Source organism: Sturnira hondurensis, unplaced genomic scaffold (genome assembly GCF_014824575.4).
Source record: "Sturnira hondurensis isolate 20B ecotype Veracruz unplaced genomic scaffold, ASM1482457v3 Scaffold0001221, whole genome shotgun sequence".
Taxonomy (NCBI): Eukaryota; Metazoa; Chordata; class Mammalia; order Chiroptera; family Phyllostomidae; genus Sturnira; species Sturnira hondurensis.
Window position 1 is genome coordinate 1,135,772 of NW_028073852.1, and position 17,023 is coordinate 1,152,794.

Genomic DNA, 17,023 nt, shown 5'->3' on the forward strand with positions numbered 1-17,023 from the left:
ATGGATTTCCACAGGACAGCGAGAAGGCAGGACTCAGAGTACCTGCAATATAATGGTGAGTTTTGCAAACAAAGTTGTAGGGGGAAAAGGGAATTGCAGAAGAATTTATACCTAGCCTTGGCTGGGTGGCTCAGCTGGTTGGAGCATCGCCCAGTACACCAAAGGCCATGGGTTCGATTCTCAGTCAGGGCACATACCTAGGTTGCAGGTTCCATCCCCAGTTAGGGTGCCTACAGGAGGCAGCCAATTGGTTTCTTTCTCACACAGATGTTTCTCTTTCTCTCTTCCTTCTTCTAAAGTCCTTGGGTGAGGATTAAAAAAAAGAATTTATACATGCAGGCTCATTAGTATAAAAGTCTGAAATGCAAAATACTCTGCCCCGATACGTTATTGTAGTAGATAGGGTATAGTTTCGGTTTCATGACAGAGAGTGCAAAGTAACAGTGGCTTATACATGGTGGCTTGTCTTCCCCTCGTGGAGCGGTCTGGAGGAGGTTGTCACGGGCTGGGAAGGCAGCTCTGCTCCCTGGCCTAGTCCATTTGGCTCTTCTTCTCTGGTCTCATTTGACTCTCAAGGCCCAGACTAGAAACCACCACCTTCTTGAGGCCCGCCTAGATTTCTCTGGTCATATAGGTCTCTACCTCTCCTGCTCTCTCACAGTATTTCCTAGACCTTTAACATTAGAAGGTATCCTCCCACTGCTCCAGGTGCAGTTCTAAAGGGCGCCGGCCCGGGGACCAGATCCCCATGCCCCTTTTACGAGCTTTGTGGCCTTAACTAGATCACCAAACCTCCCTGTGCCTCAGCGTCTCACTCGTAAAAAGTAGGTGCTAACTTCTTCAAACAGATTAAGGGTTAGGCCTGGACCGTTAAGGCCCCGCCCCAGCGCCCAGGGTACCAAACACATCCTCCGACTTTGGTCCTAGGGTGTAATTGCCAAGATGAGCCCTTGAAACTCCTCTTCTCTCCGGAAGGTGCGGGGCGGCCCTCTCCCTCTTGCCCTCCACTACCCCTCCAAGGGGAGCTCTGCGGGCGAGTCCCTAGAGCTCCAGCCCCTGCAAGGCAGGGTTCAGCAGCTCAGCTCGCCCGGAGACCAGCTAGGTGCTCTGCACAGGTGCACAGCTTCTGGGCCGGCCGGCCGGCCAGCCCCACCCCGTCCCGCCCCTCAAAGGGCCCGCCCAGGCGACTGCGCCCGCCGTTCTTGGTTTTCGACCCTCCTAGCCCCGCCCCTCAAGGCCCCGCCTCCGAAGAGCCTGGCGGTTCCCCAGTAGGCCCCACCCATTCCTGCTCCCGCGCCCTCGCCTCCGTGCCGTCACTTCCGGGTGGAGGAGCCCGCGGAAGGCGGAAGTGTGAGCTTCGGCCGTCCGGGAAGCCGGGCGGAGGTGTGCTTGGTTGGCACCCGCCGGCTCTTCCGGGTCTGGGCGCGGGGACACGGAGGCGGTCCACTAGAGCGAGTGAGCGGAAGACGATGCCCTGAAGCGGCTGCGCGGCCTGGCGGGGTGTGTAGGTTGACGGCTCCCGCCGCCTTCGCGAGAGGCCGCCTCCTCCAGGCAGCCGCCCGTCCCTGTCAGGGCCTCGCGCCCAGCCGTAGTCTTGGCGCCTCGCACCCGAGCCTCCGGGTCTCCGGGCCCAGACCCCGTGCTATGACGGCGGCCGCCGCCTCCAACCGGGGGCTGATCATGAACATAGTAAACAGCATAGTAGGGGTTAGTGTCCTCACCATGCCCTTCTGCTTCAAACAGGTGAGTCCAGCGGGCCGTGGTGGCCTCGCGCGGCTCCCCGGCTCGGGTGAGCCCAGGGCCGGGCGGGGGCGCCCTGGGCTGCGTCGCTCTGTGAGGAGCGCAGAGTAACGGCGCCGGCTGTCAGTCCGCCCATTTAGTAGTGACCTCGGACGAAGCGCACAGTGGTCCCCAGAAAACGGAGCGGGACCCGCAGGGTCCGCGCTGTATTCTTTCAAACTCCGACCCTGCGGCACTGGCCAGGCCGGGAGCCAGGCGCGCTGGTTCCGAGTTGGTTACCAAGGTCGCCCGGTTAGATCTGCGCAGTTCGCGATATGTAAATGAGAAACTTGAAAAAATCTGAAGCATTAAGAAATTAGAGGCCTGGCTGGTGTAGTTCAGTAGCGCGGATTGAGCGCGGGCCTGCGAAGCTAACGGTCGAGGTTCGATTCCCAGTCAGGGCACATGCCTGGGTTGCAGGCCAGTTCCCGGCAGGGGACTCACGAGAGGCAACCACACATTGATATTTCTCTCCTCTCCTTCCCTTCCCCTCTAAGGATAAATAAATTAAATTAAAAAAAAGAAATTAGTATCATGCCACTGTGAAGTACTGCAGGGGAGGGGTCACCGTTTCTGTTGGGTGCATCCATGTAACTTCTGCTAACGCACAAACACTCAGGCACTTGGCACTTTGGAATCATTGCATTCAGTAACTTCTTTCCTAAAAGTCCCCTTCTGAGCTTCCTGCGTGCCCAGGGCACGGTCGCTGTCCCCCCTGCCCACCAGAACGAGTCTGCTCAGGGCGGGTGAGGATCGGGACCCCTGGGGAGGACTGGCTGTCAGGTCAGCCAAGACCAGTCTTACAGGACGAAACCGAAGAGGTAGAAAAATGAAAATAAGGTGGATATTTTGAAACTGAAAATGTGCCCCAGGATTTTAATTTTAGATTAACAGACACTTTGTATTTTTCACACCTAGAGTCTTTTGAGTAAAAATAGCAGAAGAGCCCTGGCTGGTTTGGCTCAGTGGTCAGAGCACTGGCTTGCAGATCGACACGTGTCACTGGTTCGATTCCTAGTCAGGGAACATGCCTGGGTTGCAGGCCAGGTTCCCAATAGGGGATGTGAGAGAGGCAACCACACAATGATGTTTTTCTCTTTCTGCCTCCTTTTCTCCAAAAATAAATAAGTAAAATCTCTTCAAACACTAGCAAAAGAAATGCTTTTAATCTGGGGATTTTCGGTCCCCACCTCCAGCTCTCCGGCCTGTCTGTGTGAGAGCTCATCTGACTTGGCTGGTGGGCGTGTTGGCAGGAGGAGGGCGGCTTGGGGCAGTGGTGGCCAGGCCCCCTGGGGCAATGCCTGGCCTGGTGTTTCTGGCAGGACTACAGGCCCCAGCGGGCATTGCGGCGTGCCTGGCACAGAACTGCCTTCTGGACCGTGTAGTTGGCAGGCCTGCCTCACAGGTCTGGCAGCCTGGGTGGGAGGTGCCGAGAGGCTGCCCGCAGACCTCAGTGTCTGCTGTGGGGGCGCAGGCCCTGCCAGAGCGCTCACACACGGCCAGGCCCACTCGCTCAGCAGGGGCGTGAAGCTCGGGGAGGTTAGGGCTGGCAGCGGCCATGTGGCTGGAGCACAGTGGAAGGCCAGCTTGGGGGCTGTCATCTCAGTGTGTGGCAGCCATGTCAGTTTTTAGAAGTTTAGTTTTGTGGTTTGGTTGGTTGGTCAGTTTTAATAATTTTGGTACTTTTAAAAAAGTTAACATTTTGCCCTGGCTGGTGTAGCTCAGTGGATTGAGTGCAGGCCTGTGAACTAGACAATCACGGTTCGATTCCCAGTTAGGGCACATGCCTGGGTTGCAGGCCAGTTCCTGGCAGGGGCCAGTTCCCATCAGGGGATGCACGAGAAGCAACCATACATTGATGTTTCTCTTCCTCTCTCCTTCCCTTCCCCTCTAAAGATAAATAAATAAAGTATATTTATTTATTTTTTTAAAAGATTTCATTTATCTATTTATCTTTAGAGGGGAAGGAGAGAGGGAGAGAAACATCAATGCATGGCTGCCCGCCATGCGTCCCCCGCTGGCAGCTAGCCCGCAAGGAACCAGCCTGAAACCCAGGCATGTGCCCTGACTGGGAACCGAACCGCGATTGTCTGGCTCGCAGGCCCGCACTCAATCCACCGAGCCACGCCAGCCAGGGCTAAATAAAGTATATTTAAAAAAATAAAAATAAAAAAAATAAAAAAGTTAACATTTTGCCCTGGCTGATGCAACTCGGTTGGAGTGGCCTCTTGTGCATCAGAAGGTTGTAGGTTTGATCCCTGGTCAGGGCACACACGGGAGGCAACCAGTCCATGTATCTCTCTCACATCAATCTCTCTCTCTCTCTCTCTCTCTCTCTCTCTCTTTCTCTTCTCCCTTTCTCCCTAAAGTCAATAAATGTTTCCTCGGGTGAGGATTAAATAAATAAATAAATATAACAAAGGGAGACTTTTAAAGAATTAATATTTTATTGCTGTATACTGTGCATACAGAAAAGTGCACACATTTTAGATGCAGTGTTATAAACTTTTGTAAAATGAACAAGCACATATGACTAGCCCTCAAATTAGGGAACAGGGCCTTGCCAGCCCTGCCCCTCCACTGCCCAACGCCCCCTGCCCCCCAAAGGGTCCACCGCCAGCAGCAGGGAGCAGTGAGGCTGCTTTTGAACTGCCCATGACTGGAACTGTATGATGCGTTTTGTCTTAGTCTGGAGAGTGTTCCACCGCAGAGCGAGCCGCCCTCCCTTTATTCTCCTGTCTCCTGTTCGGGCCTCCTCCGCGCATGCGGAGGCTCTGACTCCGCATCCGCGTCTCGGAGGGAGCCAGGTCGCGGGGCTGAAGTGCAAGTTTCAGTCCCAGCAGGCCGTTGGGTGCTTCCCCGTTTCTGCATCACAGAGACACCTGCTGTGCACATTGGCACGCAGGTTTTCCTACATGAACATGAGCTTTTATTTCTCTTGGGTGAATACCTGGGAGTTACTAGGTCAGATGGTTAAGTGCGTGTTTAACTTATAAGAAAGGCGTAAATGTTATTTTTAATCTCTTCCTTCCAGAACATGTTTACCACTCCCAGCTGCCGACCCAAGTGGCTGGGGCGGCGGCGCGTGGAAGCGTGTGCAGACACCTGGGGGACGCCTCGGAGCGTGGACTCAGACGTGGGGCATGGGGTGGGGAAGGAGATGTCCCTGGTGCTCCTTCAGGACACGCACAGATCTGATGTCCCTGGACAAATCATGTGGCCCCCATGTCCAGGGACTGTTCCCTTTTGTACGAGGGTTGGGAGTGGAACAGAGCTGGGGCCTGGCGTCTCCAGGGACAGGCGGGCAGTGGCCAGTGTGTCAGGAGCAGAAGGCAGCACGTGTTCAGCATCTCTCTTCCTCTCCACCCTCCAGTGCGGCATCATCCTGGGCATCCTGCTGCTGGCGTTCTGCTCGTGGATGACCCACCAGTCCTGCATGTTCTTGGTGAAGGCCGCCAGCCTGAGCAAGCGGAGGACCTACGCGGGCCTGGGTGAGTGGTCGGGAGTGCCGGGCAGCCAGCTGCCTGGCCTCTCGCCCCAGACCCAAGTGGTTGACTGCAGCCCGCCCCTCAGGGCCCCCCAGTCATCTGCCCACCCCATCTGTGGCCCTGCTCAGCCTGCCACCACTCTTGGTCTGGTGCTGTGGTTCCCCCCAGAGGAACAGGAGGGCAGGCCACAGCCCCCAACCTCCCAGAGCCATGCCAGGCAGGAGGCTGGAGGCGCTAATACAAATGCTTTGTATTTGAGACTTGGGGGTTAGCAGTTCCTGAGGGACTGATGCCTGAAAAGGGGTGGGGGTGTCTGTAGTGGGGTGTGGGGGTGTGGTGTGAGTGTGGGGGTGCAGGCCCCCGTGAAGGAAAGGAGGAAGACAGGGAGGCTGGGACGCCAGGCCCCTCTCTGCATGGGCAGCACCTTGGGGGCCCCTGCCCCCCAGGCTGTTGTTCTGGGAACTGGTTGCGTCTTTCTGGGTGAAGAAATGCCCCCTCCCAAGTTGGCCCTTTGACGTCGGAGAGCTCCTTCCCTCTGCCTAGCACACAGGTGTGTTGTGTGGAACTTTCTCTGGGCATTTAGAATGTGTGTGGGTGCTGTGCTTCCCTTTGGAGAAGGAAGAGGCTGGGGCAGCCAGGAGTGCGCTGCCCTCGCGTCCAGGCCCTCCTTTCTCTCCTGGGTGTGCACCCCACTGGCCGCCCATGAGAGGCACAGCAGGGCCTTGGGCTGCAGTCTGCCATCTGGAGCTCCTCATAGCTGGAGTTCTCAGCTTGACCTTGACCGGCATCCTATGCAGGGACCTGTGTGGGGTGCAGGGCTGCTTCCTGACGCCCACAGACTTTGTAGGAGCACCTGAGAGGCAAGCCTCTGCCCAGGGGTCCGATAGTGGGGACCCTGAGGGCTGCCTTTGCCTGGCTCAGGCCACCTGTGGTGGGAGAGCCGAGCCAGAGGTCACGCTGTCTCACTTTTGGGGACACCCTCCCCTCAGGAATGTGAAAGTGACGACAGCGTCTTTTGAGGTAATCCGAACCAGTGGCCTGTGCCTCTTCCTCCCAAACCTCCAGGGGTCCTGGCCCCAGGGAAGACGGACAAGGGGCCGGAGGCCAGGGCCCTCCTGCTACATGCACCCCGTTCTGGCCACCCCCTGGGCCACGGTGGGGGCTGCAGGGGCACCAGACCGCTGCAGGTCCTGGGATGGGTCTGCCCAGGTGGCTCCTGTCGTCCCCTCTGCTGGAAGTGGCCCGTGGTCCCGGGCACTGCTCTCCACTGCAGGGCAGGCAAGGTGTGTGAGGCGCACCGCCTCCGCCAGGCTCCCTCATCATCTACCTGGAAAGGGGTGGGCCTGGGGGCACCTGTCCCTCCCATCCCAGGGGGTCCCACTTGAACTCACTCTCTGATCTTCCCCTGAAGTTTCAGACAGGGAACAGAAGGCCCTTAGCCCGCTCTCCTGGCTCAAGCTGTGAAAACTGGGCGTGCTGGGTGGGGTGGCCGGGCCCCCTGGGCACCTCTCGGCTCTGGCCCCGGCTGCCCGGCCCACAGCCCCACCAGGCTCCCACCCAGGCAGGCCTCCTTTCTGCCTGGGCTGTGGGGAAAGAGTTACGGAGCAGGGAGTTTTTCTTCCTTTCTTTTTAAAATATTTTTTGTGAAAAACTAACCTTCCTATCTTTTCTTGCTTTGTTCTTGTTTTATGTGGTTTCCATCTGTCAATCATAGGTCTGAGAAGTGTGGGAGTGAAGTGGAAAGGTGCCCCCTTACCCCTGGGAAGTGCTAGACCTGTGCGCCACTGCGGCACCGCCTCCCACGCCTCGCCCAGGTGCGTCCCTACCCACGCACCCCCGTGGGGTGGGACTGAGCCCGGTTCTCTCTCTGTTCCGCACTAGCATTCCACGCCTACGGGAAGGCTGGGAAGATGCTGGTGGAGACCAGGTAGGCGGTGGCTCTCTGCGAAGGTTCCTCTGCCCCCCACCCTGTGGCCAACGGGCGGGGTGGGGGAGGGAATGCGGTGCCCGTCGCCGCTCACGTCTCAAACGTGGGCTGTGACTTCCAGCGGGTTTCTGACCTGCACTTGCTAAGTATCTGGACGCTCAGTTTATTGCTTAAAATGATTGGTGTCGAGGTCAAAGCCACAGAAAGCCACTCAAGTCACAGGAAGGGAAATGAAAACATGGAAAACCGGGAACAGAGTGTGGCAGGGCTCCCCCGGCTGTGGTGAGGGCTCGGTGCCACTCCCAATGCCGGGGCGCCCCCANCTGTGGCCAGCGGGCGGGGTGGGGGAGGGAATGCGGTGCCCATCGCCGCTCACGTCTCAAACGTGGGCTGTGACTTCCAGTGGGTTTCTGACCTGCACTTGCTAAGTATCTGGACGCTCAGTTTATTGCTTAAAATGATTGGTGTCGAGGTCAAAGCCACAGAAAGCCACTCAAGTCACAGGAAGGGAAATGAAAACATGGAAAACCGGGAACAGAGTGTGGCAGGGCTCCCCCGGCTGTGGTGAGGGCTCGGTGCCACTCCCAATGCCGGGGCGCCCCCACCTCCAAACACGGCTGCATCGGGGTGGTGCTGAATCGGATGTGCCCTGCTTCCTCCCTTTGGAGTGAAATTTCATGAGGTGAAAGCTGCACCATCAGGCTTCTGGCTCTGGGGCTGCCCTTTCCGACAGCCCTTGGCTGTCCTGTGTCCTGTGGCCGACGCAGTGCTGTCTCGCGGCGTCCGGGGACTCTCCGAGGCTCCTGCGGAGAGAAGGCCGGAAAACCCAGTAGAGAGGCGCAGGGTTGCTTGCCGCTTGCCGTTTGTTCCGAATGAGCCACGGCGCTCCACATCCCCACCCCCCCCAGGAACATGCGTGAGCTCAGTGTCGGGGTCCCTCTGGACCGAGAGCAGGGCCTGTGCAGGGTCCTCAGCGGAGGCTGCCCCGCCCGCTGCCTTCACAGCCCCGCTTCCCTCTCCGCAGCATGATCGGGCTGATGCTGGGCACCTGCGTGGCCTTCTACGTGGTCATCGGCGACCTGGGCTCCAACTTCTTTGCTCGGCTGTTTGGGTTTCAGGTAGGGAGCCTCTCGGGTGTCTGGAGTCTTGGCATGCTCGTGTGATACTCCTTAAGTCACCGCCTCAGACCTGTTGGAACCAGAGAGGTCAGGCCTGGGTGCCTGGAGTGGGGGTGAGTGAGGGGACTTCGGGGCGGCGCCCGCCCAGGATCACGCTCGGCCCCCAGGTGACCGGCCCCTTCCGCCCGCTCCTGCTGTTCTTGGTGTCGCTCTTCATCGTGCTGCCGCTGAGCCTGCAGCGCAACCTGATGGCCTCCATCCAGTCCTTCAGTGCCATGGCGCTGTTCTTCTACCTCACCTTCCTGTTCGTGGTGAGTGTGGGCCCCGCTGCCCTGGCCGTGCCGCCGTGGGGCCCCTGGGAAGGGAGGGTGAGGCCGCACCTCGTGTTCGGGGCAAGTTTCAGGTGGGTGTGTGGAGTCACAGCACTGGGATTGGTCACAGGGGATATTGTTTTCTTTCTTTTTTTTAAAAAGATTTCATTTATTTACTTTTAGACATGGGGAAGGGAGGGAGGAAGAGAGGGAGAGAAACATCCGTGTGTGGTTGCCTCTTGTATGCCCCCTACTGGGGACTTGGCTGCAACCCAGGTGTGTGCCCCAACTGGGAACTGAACCAAAAGCCCTTTGGTTTGCAGTGCAGGATATTGTTTTCCACGTGAGCGTTTCCAGGTGACCGCATAGGAGGGTCCTGTGAGCAGTGGGTACCCAGAACACGGATCTTGCTGTGCGCTTAGAGGCTGCGCAGACTCCCTGGGGCCTGGGCCCGGTCTGCGCGCTCCTGGGCGGGGTCAGGATGGGCTTTCCTGGGGAACGGAGCCTGGGAGGCTGTGCAGTTGGCTTTCCTTCAAGGGCCGAGCACTGGCGTGTATTCCTAGCAGCCCTCAGCCGAGTGCTGGCCCGTGACAGCTGTCCACCCACTGCCATCCACAAGCCTGTCCTCACAGGGCTGGGGGACAACCTGCCCAGGTGGGGGGCCCATCCCATCCCTGAGGCAACAGAGTGGGCACAGCGGTGGGCCTCACTGTCCACTGCCTGGGCTAAGTGGCACCTGCCCCGGCCTCGGCCTCGAGCATCAGCGGGCGCTGCAGCGGGTGTCGCCTCGGCAGGTGTCGCCTCGGCAGCGCTCAGCCAGCGCTTGGTTGGCCACGGGCAGGGAACGGGAAGGCGTGCACCCCCGGCCTCCAGCTGGCAGTCCCGGGCTTGCCGCGCGGGCACGTGCAGGCTGAGGTGGGGAGCAGGGCCGACCTGGCCCCCAGCACCGCCTCCTCCTCCTCACACAGGTCCTGCTGTCCTCACTCAAGCATGGCCTCTTCAGTTGGCAGTGGCTGCAGCGGGTCAGCTATGTCCGCTGGGAGGGCGTCTTCCGCTGCATCCCCATCTTTGGCATGTCCTTTGCCTGCCAGTCGTAAGTACCGCCTGTGCCCAGGGCCCGGGGGCCTGTGTACTGTGGGGAGGGTCCAATGCTGGGCCACAGTCCTCATCCACTGTCTTTGGATGCCCAGTACAGGCTGCGGGAGTCATGTCATATTCAGTTGTAACCTGTGCCGCCGCCCCCTGGAGGGGGGCAGCCGTGTTTTCACACGTCTTTTGTGTAGAGAAGTCAGCTTTACTCCCGATCCGTTGCTAGCACCACTGGTGAGAGTGCTCAGTGCGCCACCCCCCCCCCCACGGGAAGAGCTGGCTGGGGAGCGTGGAGCAGCCCGAGCCAGCCGGTGGTGGAGCCCCAGGCGCTTGCCAGCACCGAGCTGTCTGCGTGAGAGCATCAGAAGGAAGTGGTACAAACACCGCCTGCAGGCTGCCTCGGGGACGCTGCCGGAGCCCGGCAAGCGTCCGCGCCTTCCCCTGGCGCGCAGCCCTTGGGCACAGACCAGCCTGTTTCCAGAGCTGCAGCAGCCTCGCCTTTGCTGCCAGTGGCTAGAGCCTGTCACCCTCCTGGAAGAGAGGTGTGAAGCCGGTGCAGGCAGGAAAAGGCCATCAGGGCGCAGGTGCTGGCGGAGCCGGCTTCCCACGCCCATCACGCTCACGGGCATGCTGGCGCCGGGCGAAGACCAGCGTGGCATCAAACGCGCATGTCCTGTGGGCTCACAGCCCCGAGCAGCACCTGTGGCGTCGCTTCCTGCCACTCCTCGCTCCGGGCCACACAGTTCCCACTGGAGCACACGCTGCTCTCCTGTCCAGGGCTTCCTCCACAGTGGGTGACAGCAGTGACACTCCATCGCTGGTCACCTGGCTACGAGGTGTCCCTTTGGTCTTCAGTTTGCTTTTTTTTAAAAAAGATTTTTTAAAAAGTATTGATTTTTTTATTTTCAGAGAGAGGGGGGAAGGGAGAGAGAAAGAAAGGGAAGGAAACACAAATGTGTGGTTGCCTCTTGTGCGCCCCCTACTGGGGACCTGGCTGAAACCCAGGCATGTGCCCTGACTGGGAATTGAACCGGCGACCCTTTGGTTTGCAGGCCAGTTCTCAGTCCACTGAGCTACACCAGCCAGGGCAGAGTTTGCTTTGTTAGTGATACCCCATGGTCATCTGTCGGGTGGTAGCCATAGGGCAGCCCATGCATGTCTGTTGGGTTTGCTTCTTAGGTCTGTCACATCGTAGGTTCCTAAAGGGCCATTCTGCTGCTCGCACACGCTGTGGGCCTGCAGAGATGCCCACACCCCTTGTGCGAAGTAGGCTGGCCCCCTGCCGGTCTCCCCATCGGGCGGGGCAGAGACAGCCCTTCCCTGCTGAGTGGGCCTCTCTGGAGTGCATGCAGGAGCGGGGGCTTCGCCTGCCCCTGCCGATGCCCACAAGGCCCTGCCTGCATGGTGGCCTCCTCATCGTGGGGACAGCCAGGCCCCTGCTTTGGATCGCCGTGTGGCCCTGGGCCTTCCTTCCCGTCAGGGAGTGCAGGGGTGTACAGCCAGCGGTGCCCGGGGGCGTGGGGGCCTAAGTCTGTGCTGTAGGCAGGAGGAGCGTGCTTGGGACTGCGTGGGGAGAGCTCCATGCCACTTGGGTGAACTAGGCCCTGGGGGCCGCTTAGCAGGGTGGAGTGCGAGGTGGCTGTGCTGTGGAGGCCTGTGGCTCCTGCTGTCGGGGGTCCCTGGGGCCGGGACTCGACGGGGGTGTAGCAGCGCCAGGGCTTTCGACACCTTTCCTTGTGCAGCCCCGTCCCCATGGCATCCGCAGCTCCCAGCGCGGGGCTTTTGTGTGCGTGCAGCGGCCAGGGGCATGAAGCCCTGGGCTTGGGCCTGATGCTGCTCCCCAGGCTGGGCTCCCCTGCCCAGGGATGCTGCTCCAGCCCCAGGGGTGGCTGGCACCAGGTGTTTAAGCTGCTTCCCCTGCAGGTCCCAGCTATCTCCCAGCTGCACAGGCCTGAGCCTCAGGGTCCACAGTGACCTGTGTGCACGATTGGGTGGTGGGTGCCAGCTTCTGGCTTGAGTCTCCCTGTCCTCGTTGCCTGCTCCGTGGTAAACGCAGTGTCCCTCCTAGTTTGTGCCTCGCTCTGCAAAGGCACCGTGAGGTTGGTTCCACGGACCATTGGGCTCACCCACTTACCTCCGTCTGCCTGTTCTGACGCACCTCCTCCCAGCACCCTGGGCCTGTGTTATTCGGGCGCGGTGTGGCGCTGGCCATGGCAGCCTTGAGGTTGTGTCTGGGACCTGAGAGGGTGGGACTGCAGAATGGCCATTGTCTGGGCCCGAGGACCCAGGTGGACAGGCCCCCCCACCCGCCCACAGCACTGCAGGGCTGGGCTCGGCCATGGGCCGTGGCCGTGGGCAGTGGGTGTTCAACCCCCAGTCCTCTGCACCGCCTCCCACCCCCTGCAAACCTGCGGCCCCTGCCCAGCCCCACTCCCCGAGTGGTCACGCCCCTGCTGCGCGGTGTGTAGAGGGCCTCCACTCCCTGGCCGTTGTCAAGTGTTTGCTGGCAGCCGGTCAGGGAGCCCCGAGCTCCCCGGCTCCCCGCCCCCACCTCTGCGGTGTCTTGCCTCTGAGTTACATGGTGGCGGAGGGGTGTGTCGGAGCTGCTGGCTGGGCCCCAGGGCGTGCGTGTCTCTGGAGCCCCCTGTTTTCACGCAGCCAGGTCCTGCCCACATACGACAGCCTGGACGAGCCATCGGTGAAGACCATGAGCTCCATATTTGCCTACTCCCTCTATGTGGTGACCATCTTCTACGTCCTGGTAGGGTCCCCACGCCCCGCCCTCGCAGTGTCCTCGCAGTCCCCTGGCATGGCGTCCCAGAGCCCAGCAGTCACAGTGGACCTGTTCCTCACCCCCACTCCGGGCCACCCAAGAGCCTCTCCGCACCAGTGGTCTTGGCGGCCTGTCCAGGGGGTACTCGGGATGCACAGCACTGCCCGGGCCCGCCCACCCCTGCAGCTGGGGACAGCCAGCTGGCGGGTCCCCGCCTCCCGTCTCAGATGCTCCCGGTCACTGGGACAGTACAGACTGAGTGATAAACGCCCCGAGGCTGTCACCCCAAACTCCGCGGCTTCTCGTCATGTTCGCAGATGATCTGCGTGGTGCCGGCTGGGTGTCTCCAACCACAGGGGCAGGCCCGCACCCAGTGCCCGGGCTGAGATTTCAGACCGAGCTAAAACCCACCATTTGCGGGCCCCAGGGCCGCTGCGCCATGTCACGGAGCTCGCTGCACTCGCCACACAGCGGCTCCCCTTGCTCAGAGCCCCGCCGCCCCGTGTGAGGCTGTGCGGGCCCTCACCTCTGCTGCCCGCCTGGCCCATGGAGGAGGGCCCCCTTCGAGCCGGGGGGCCCAGCACACGCACCCCTGTGCCGTCCTCTGCAGGTGGGGTTCTGCGGCTACGTGAGCTTCACCGAGGCCATTGCCGGCAACGTGCTGATGCATTTCCCCGCCAACCTGGTGACGCAGATGATCCGCGCCGGCTTCATGATGTCGGTGGCCGTGGGCTTCCCCATGATGATCCTGCCCTGCAGGCAGGCCCTGAGCACGCTGCTCTTCGAGCGGCAGGTGAGGCGCGCGGGCCGCCCAACGCGAGTCCGTGCTTCTCCGGGCTCCACGACGTCCCCTCCTGGAGGCCTTGGCTTGCTTTGAACATCCAGGGCGGGGGTGGGCGAGCTTTCCGAGCCAAATGTGAAAAAGGTTCGCTTACAACGAAATCTCTTATTGGGTTTTTTTAACCCAACTTCAGGGAAAGGAGACAGCACCAGAACAGACAGGGGCTGACTCACGCGTGTGCTCGGGCCCAGTGTCCCCACAGCCTCCGGGCCCGTCACCGAGACTCCCCAGCCCAGAGCTGCTTCCCCAGAGGAGCAGCAGGAAGGGGGGCCTGTGTACGCCCCCCCTGGGGGGGGGAGGCGTGGGGGGGAGGGGCGCGCTGGNTGGCTGGGGCGGCAGGGGCTGGCCTTGGTGGGGGGGAGGGGCGGCCTTGGTGGGGGGAGGGGCGGCCTGGTGGGGGGAGGGGCGGCCTTGGTGGGGCGGAGGGGCGGCCTTGGTGGGCCTGGCCTCGCCAGCTCCTCTCTGTGTGGCGGGTGTTGCATCCCTGGTCTGAGGTCCCGGTGCCTCTGGACCGAAGCGTCAGCAGGGACTTCTGGTGGCTGCACAGGTCCCACATGCCTGGCTTAGGCCACTCTGTGGTACAGAGGCGCCAGGACAGAGGGTGACAGGCAGACTGGGGGGTGTGGGACGCCCAGGCTCCGGGGTAGCTAGGACAGGTCCTGCCGCCAGAGATGGCACCCCAGGTGGACGCCTAGCACTGCGCCCCTTGGGGGCAGTGGCGAGCACTCCCGTGGCCGTGGACCCCTGGTGTCCGGCCCCGCCCCCACCCTGTGGGTTGCTGCCTCCATCGGCACCGTGTGAGGCAGACGCAACTCTGCGTCCAGATGGTGCTTGCGTTTCTGTGTGCAGAATGCCTGGTTTTCTTTCTTTACTCAATGTGTGGTCGCCTCTCGTGCGCCCCCTACTGGGGACCTGGCCCTCAACCCAGGCACGCGCCCTGACTGGGAATCGAGCCGGCAACCCTTTGGTTCCCAGGCCAGAGCTCAATCCACTGAACCACATCAGCCAGGGCTTTTTAATAACTGTTGCAGATCAAATGCTACAATTTTTTTTAACCCAGGTGTGGGGCCTGACTGGAAATCGAACCAGTGACCTTTAGGTGTGCAGGACGACACCCCACGACTGAGCCGCAACAGTCAGGGCTGCACTGGTGTTTTCATAGTCAGTCCCACTGTGTGCCCCGCGTTGTTCTAGAAGCTTCACTACAGTCACCTCACTTGGTCCTCATCCTGGGAACCCAGGTTCCCACGCGAGGACACTGAGCCACAGAGGGGAAGGAGCTTTGGCTTTGGCTGGCGCATGGGCAGGAGGCGTGGCCCTCACTGAGGCCCGCAGGCGTGTCACGTGGAGCTGCCACTGTGTGTGGCGCCCTGCGAACCCCCTTCACGGTGCTGCTCTGAGGGGCTCACGACCCGCTGCCGACCTTTCGACCCCGAGTTGTGGGGGGGCCTGTGCTTCTGGGGGGCTGCGGGGCCCTATGGATCCTCCGGGGCGGCCGGCGCCCCCACACGGAGCCCCAGTGCATTGCTCAAAGGAGAGGGCGGGGTCCCGGCACCTCAAAGCCCTTTCTTTCCCTTTTATTTCTTCCCATGTAGCAAAAAGATGGGACCTTCGCCGCCGGGGGCTACATGCCACCCCTGCGCTTCAAGGTGCTCACCCTCTCGGTGGTGTTTGGGACCATGGTCGGCGGCATCATGATCCCCAACGGTGAGTGGGCCGCCCTGGTCACTGGCCTCCTCTGCGGTGCCCTCCTACTCTGCGCCCTCGCTGTTGCCCACGGGCCTGCAGCAGCAGCCACGGCTCCGGGTCCCGCCCTCCCCCAGGCTCCTGGAAAGCCCGACTCTCAGCCTTCCTCCTGGGTGCCAGAGAAAGGCATGGGCAAATGTGGCAGCTCGAGGGGCCCACAGAGGCGGGGGGACCCGCGCCGACGCTGGGGCAGAGACCCAACTCAGGCAGGCAGCAGCCAGAGAATGGCCCCTTGCCACCACCCGGGGAAGGCCGGGGCTCTGCCCACGGCCCCTGGACAGACGAAGCTTACTACCACCAGGTGCTGAGCAGGACTGTGTGAGCCCTCCTGGGTCACAGCCTGGGGCCCCTGCTCTCCCGGCTTCTACCTATTTCCCGGGACAGCCCTGCTCGGTCACCCGCTGAGCAGCAGAGGGCTGGTGTGGAGCTGCCCCCGGGGGCGGGGGGGTGGTAGGAGTCAGAGCTGAGTCTCCCTGGGGCCTGCTTCTGCGAGCTGTGGGAGGCTCCCACTCGGCTGCTGAGCCTGCGCCTCCAAGCGTGCAGGGGACGGGGCAGGTTCGCAGGCAGCCCCAGCCTGGCTCCTCCGGGAGCCCCCTGGGTGCCCACACACCGCCCCACCCCCACCCCGCGCTCTCATCCCCAGTGGAGACGATCCTGGGCCTCACGGGCGCCACCATGGGCAGCCTCATCTGCTTCGTCTGCCCGGCCCTGATCTACAGGAAGACACACAAGAACACACTCTGCTCCCAGGTATGTGCGCAGCCGCGGGCAGGTGCCATCTTCAGGCTCTCGGAGACCGCCAGTCTTAGCGCGGGGGTTCGTGGGCCCGGGAGGCCCGGGGGGCCCAGGGGTGGGCAGGACTTCCTCATCAGCATCATCTGCTCCCCAACTGTGTCCATGTAGGGGCTGCACTGTCTGGGGGCGCCGCTCTGCAGGCCCCGCCATGCTGCTAAGGACTCACTCTGACAGAGCCCCCCTCCCATGTCCCGCTGCCTCACAGTGTGCATTTGCGTGTGTCTGACTTTCTTAGGTCACGTCTGTGTTCACCTGTGTTTCCTCGGGGCTGGGGCTGGGCCAGGGCAGGCGGGCTGCCCCGGGGTCCCCTGGTGCGGGCGTGCGTTTCATCGGTTACTCACTTCGGGGGGGTGTTTCCAGCCTGGGGTTCTGCACACCCGGACTTGGTGGGTTTTACCAAACTTCTTCTGATTTACCGCGTGTTTCTGGCACCGTGTTAGGGTTCCGGTGGCTTTTGCATCTGCTGTCCTGTGGACCCTGGCCTTCTGGTGGGTACAGGGATGTCCCCACGCGACTGAGGCGGCTGGAGCCTGCTGTGCCTGTGCCCGCTCCGTGGGGTCTTCTGGACCAGTTTGCTGACCTTGTCGCTTTCCTCATTGGCTCGTAGGCGTTTTGAGATCCTAGACACACGGCGACTCTCAGTGCAGGAACCTGCGTGGCCGTGGTTTCTCGGGCCCCGTCCACCTCCCCGCTCTCTGCAGGGCTCGCTCTGACCAGCAGGCGCTGGTTCTCGTGTCTTCTAGCTTCTCGGTCCTCTTCTGCGGGGTGCATTTCCTGTTCTGCTGTGGGCGTCTCTGCCTGTCCCCAGCCCTGACGACTGTCTCCTGTTGGACACTGCAGAAACATCCTCACTCCGTCCTCATTTGCAGCCTCTGCGCTGCTTGGCATGAGGCAGTCTGGGCTCCGGTCGGCCGGCACTCCGTCCCCAGGGGCCTGACTCCTGTGGGCGCCCCCCCACCCCGGGACTGGCACACTCTCGTGTCGGGGGTGGTGCTGTCTGTCGGGCCTTGGTGCTGGGCTGGGCGGCAGAAGCCCTCCACCTTCTCTCCTCCGGGACACCTTCCCTGCTGCTGGCCTCGCACCCTTGACCAAGCTTTCAGGCAGGGGATCAGGCCTGCAGCGGGGTGCGCACCCCTGGGTGGCCTCCCCCGGGCCG

At 61.5% G+C, this 17,023-nt stretch overlaps 1 protein-coding gene across 7 annotated transcripts in view; it reads left to right on the forward strand.

The window, feature by feature from the left end:
• The first annotated feature begins 1,325 nt into the window (after window positions 1–1,325).
• SLC38A10 (solute carrier family 38 member 10) overlaps window positions 1,326–17,023 on the forward strand; it is a 28,576-nt gene continuing 12,878 nt past the window's right edge. For 4 of the 7 annotated variants that reach the window (XM_037068361.1, XM_037068379.1, XM_037068397.1 and 1 more), the window contains exons 1-10: window positions 1,326–1,743; window positions 5,153–5,270; window positions 7,149–7,194; window positions 8,219–8,312; window positions 8,480–8,623; window positions 9,592–9,716; window positions 12,371–12,473; window positions 13,096–13,278; window positions 14,922–15,033; window positions 15,716–15,822. In XM_037068361.1, coding sequence (XP_036924256.1) covers window positions 1,645–1,743; window positions 5,153–5,270; window positions 7,149–7,194; window positions 8,219–8,312; window positions 8,480–8,623; window positions 9,592–9,716; window positions 12,371–12,473; window positions 13,096–13,278; window positions 14,922–15,033; window positions 15,716–15,822 — 1,131 coding nt within the window. In that variant the 5' untranslated portion in view covers window positions 1,326–1,644. The remainder of the gene's footprint in view (window positions 1,744–5,152; window positions 5,271–7,148; window positions 7,195–8,218; window positions 8,313–8,479; window positions 8,624–9,591; window positions 9,717–12,370; window positions 12,474–13,095; window positions 13,279–14,921; window positions 15,034–15,715; window positions 15,823–17,023) is intronic. The other 3 variants (XM_037068357.1, XM_037068369.1, XM_037068388.1) reach the window with 2 other exon arrangements.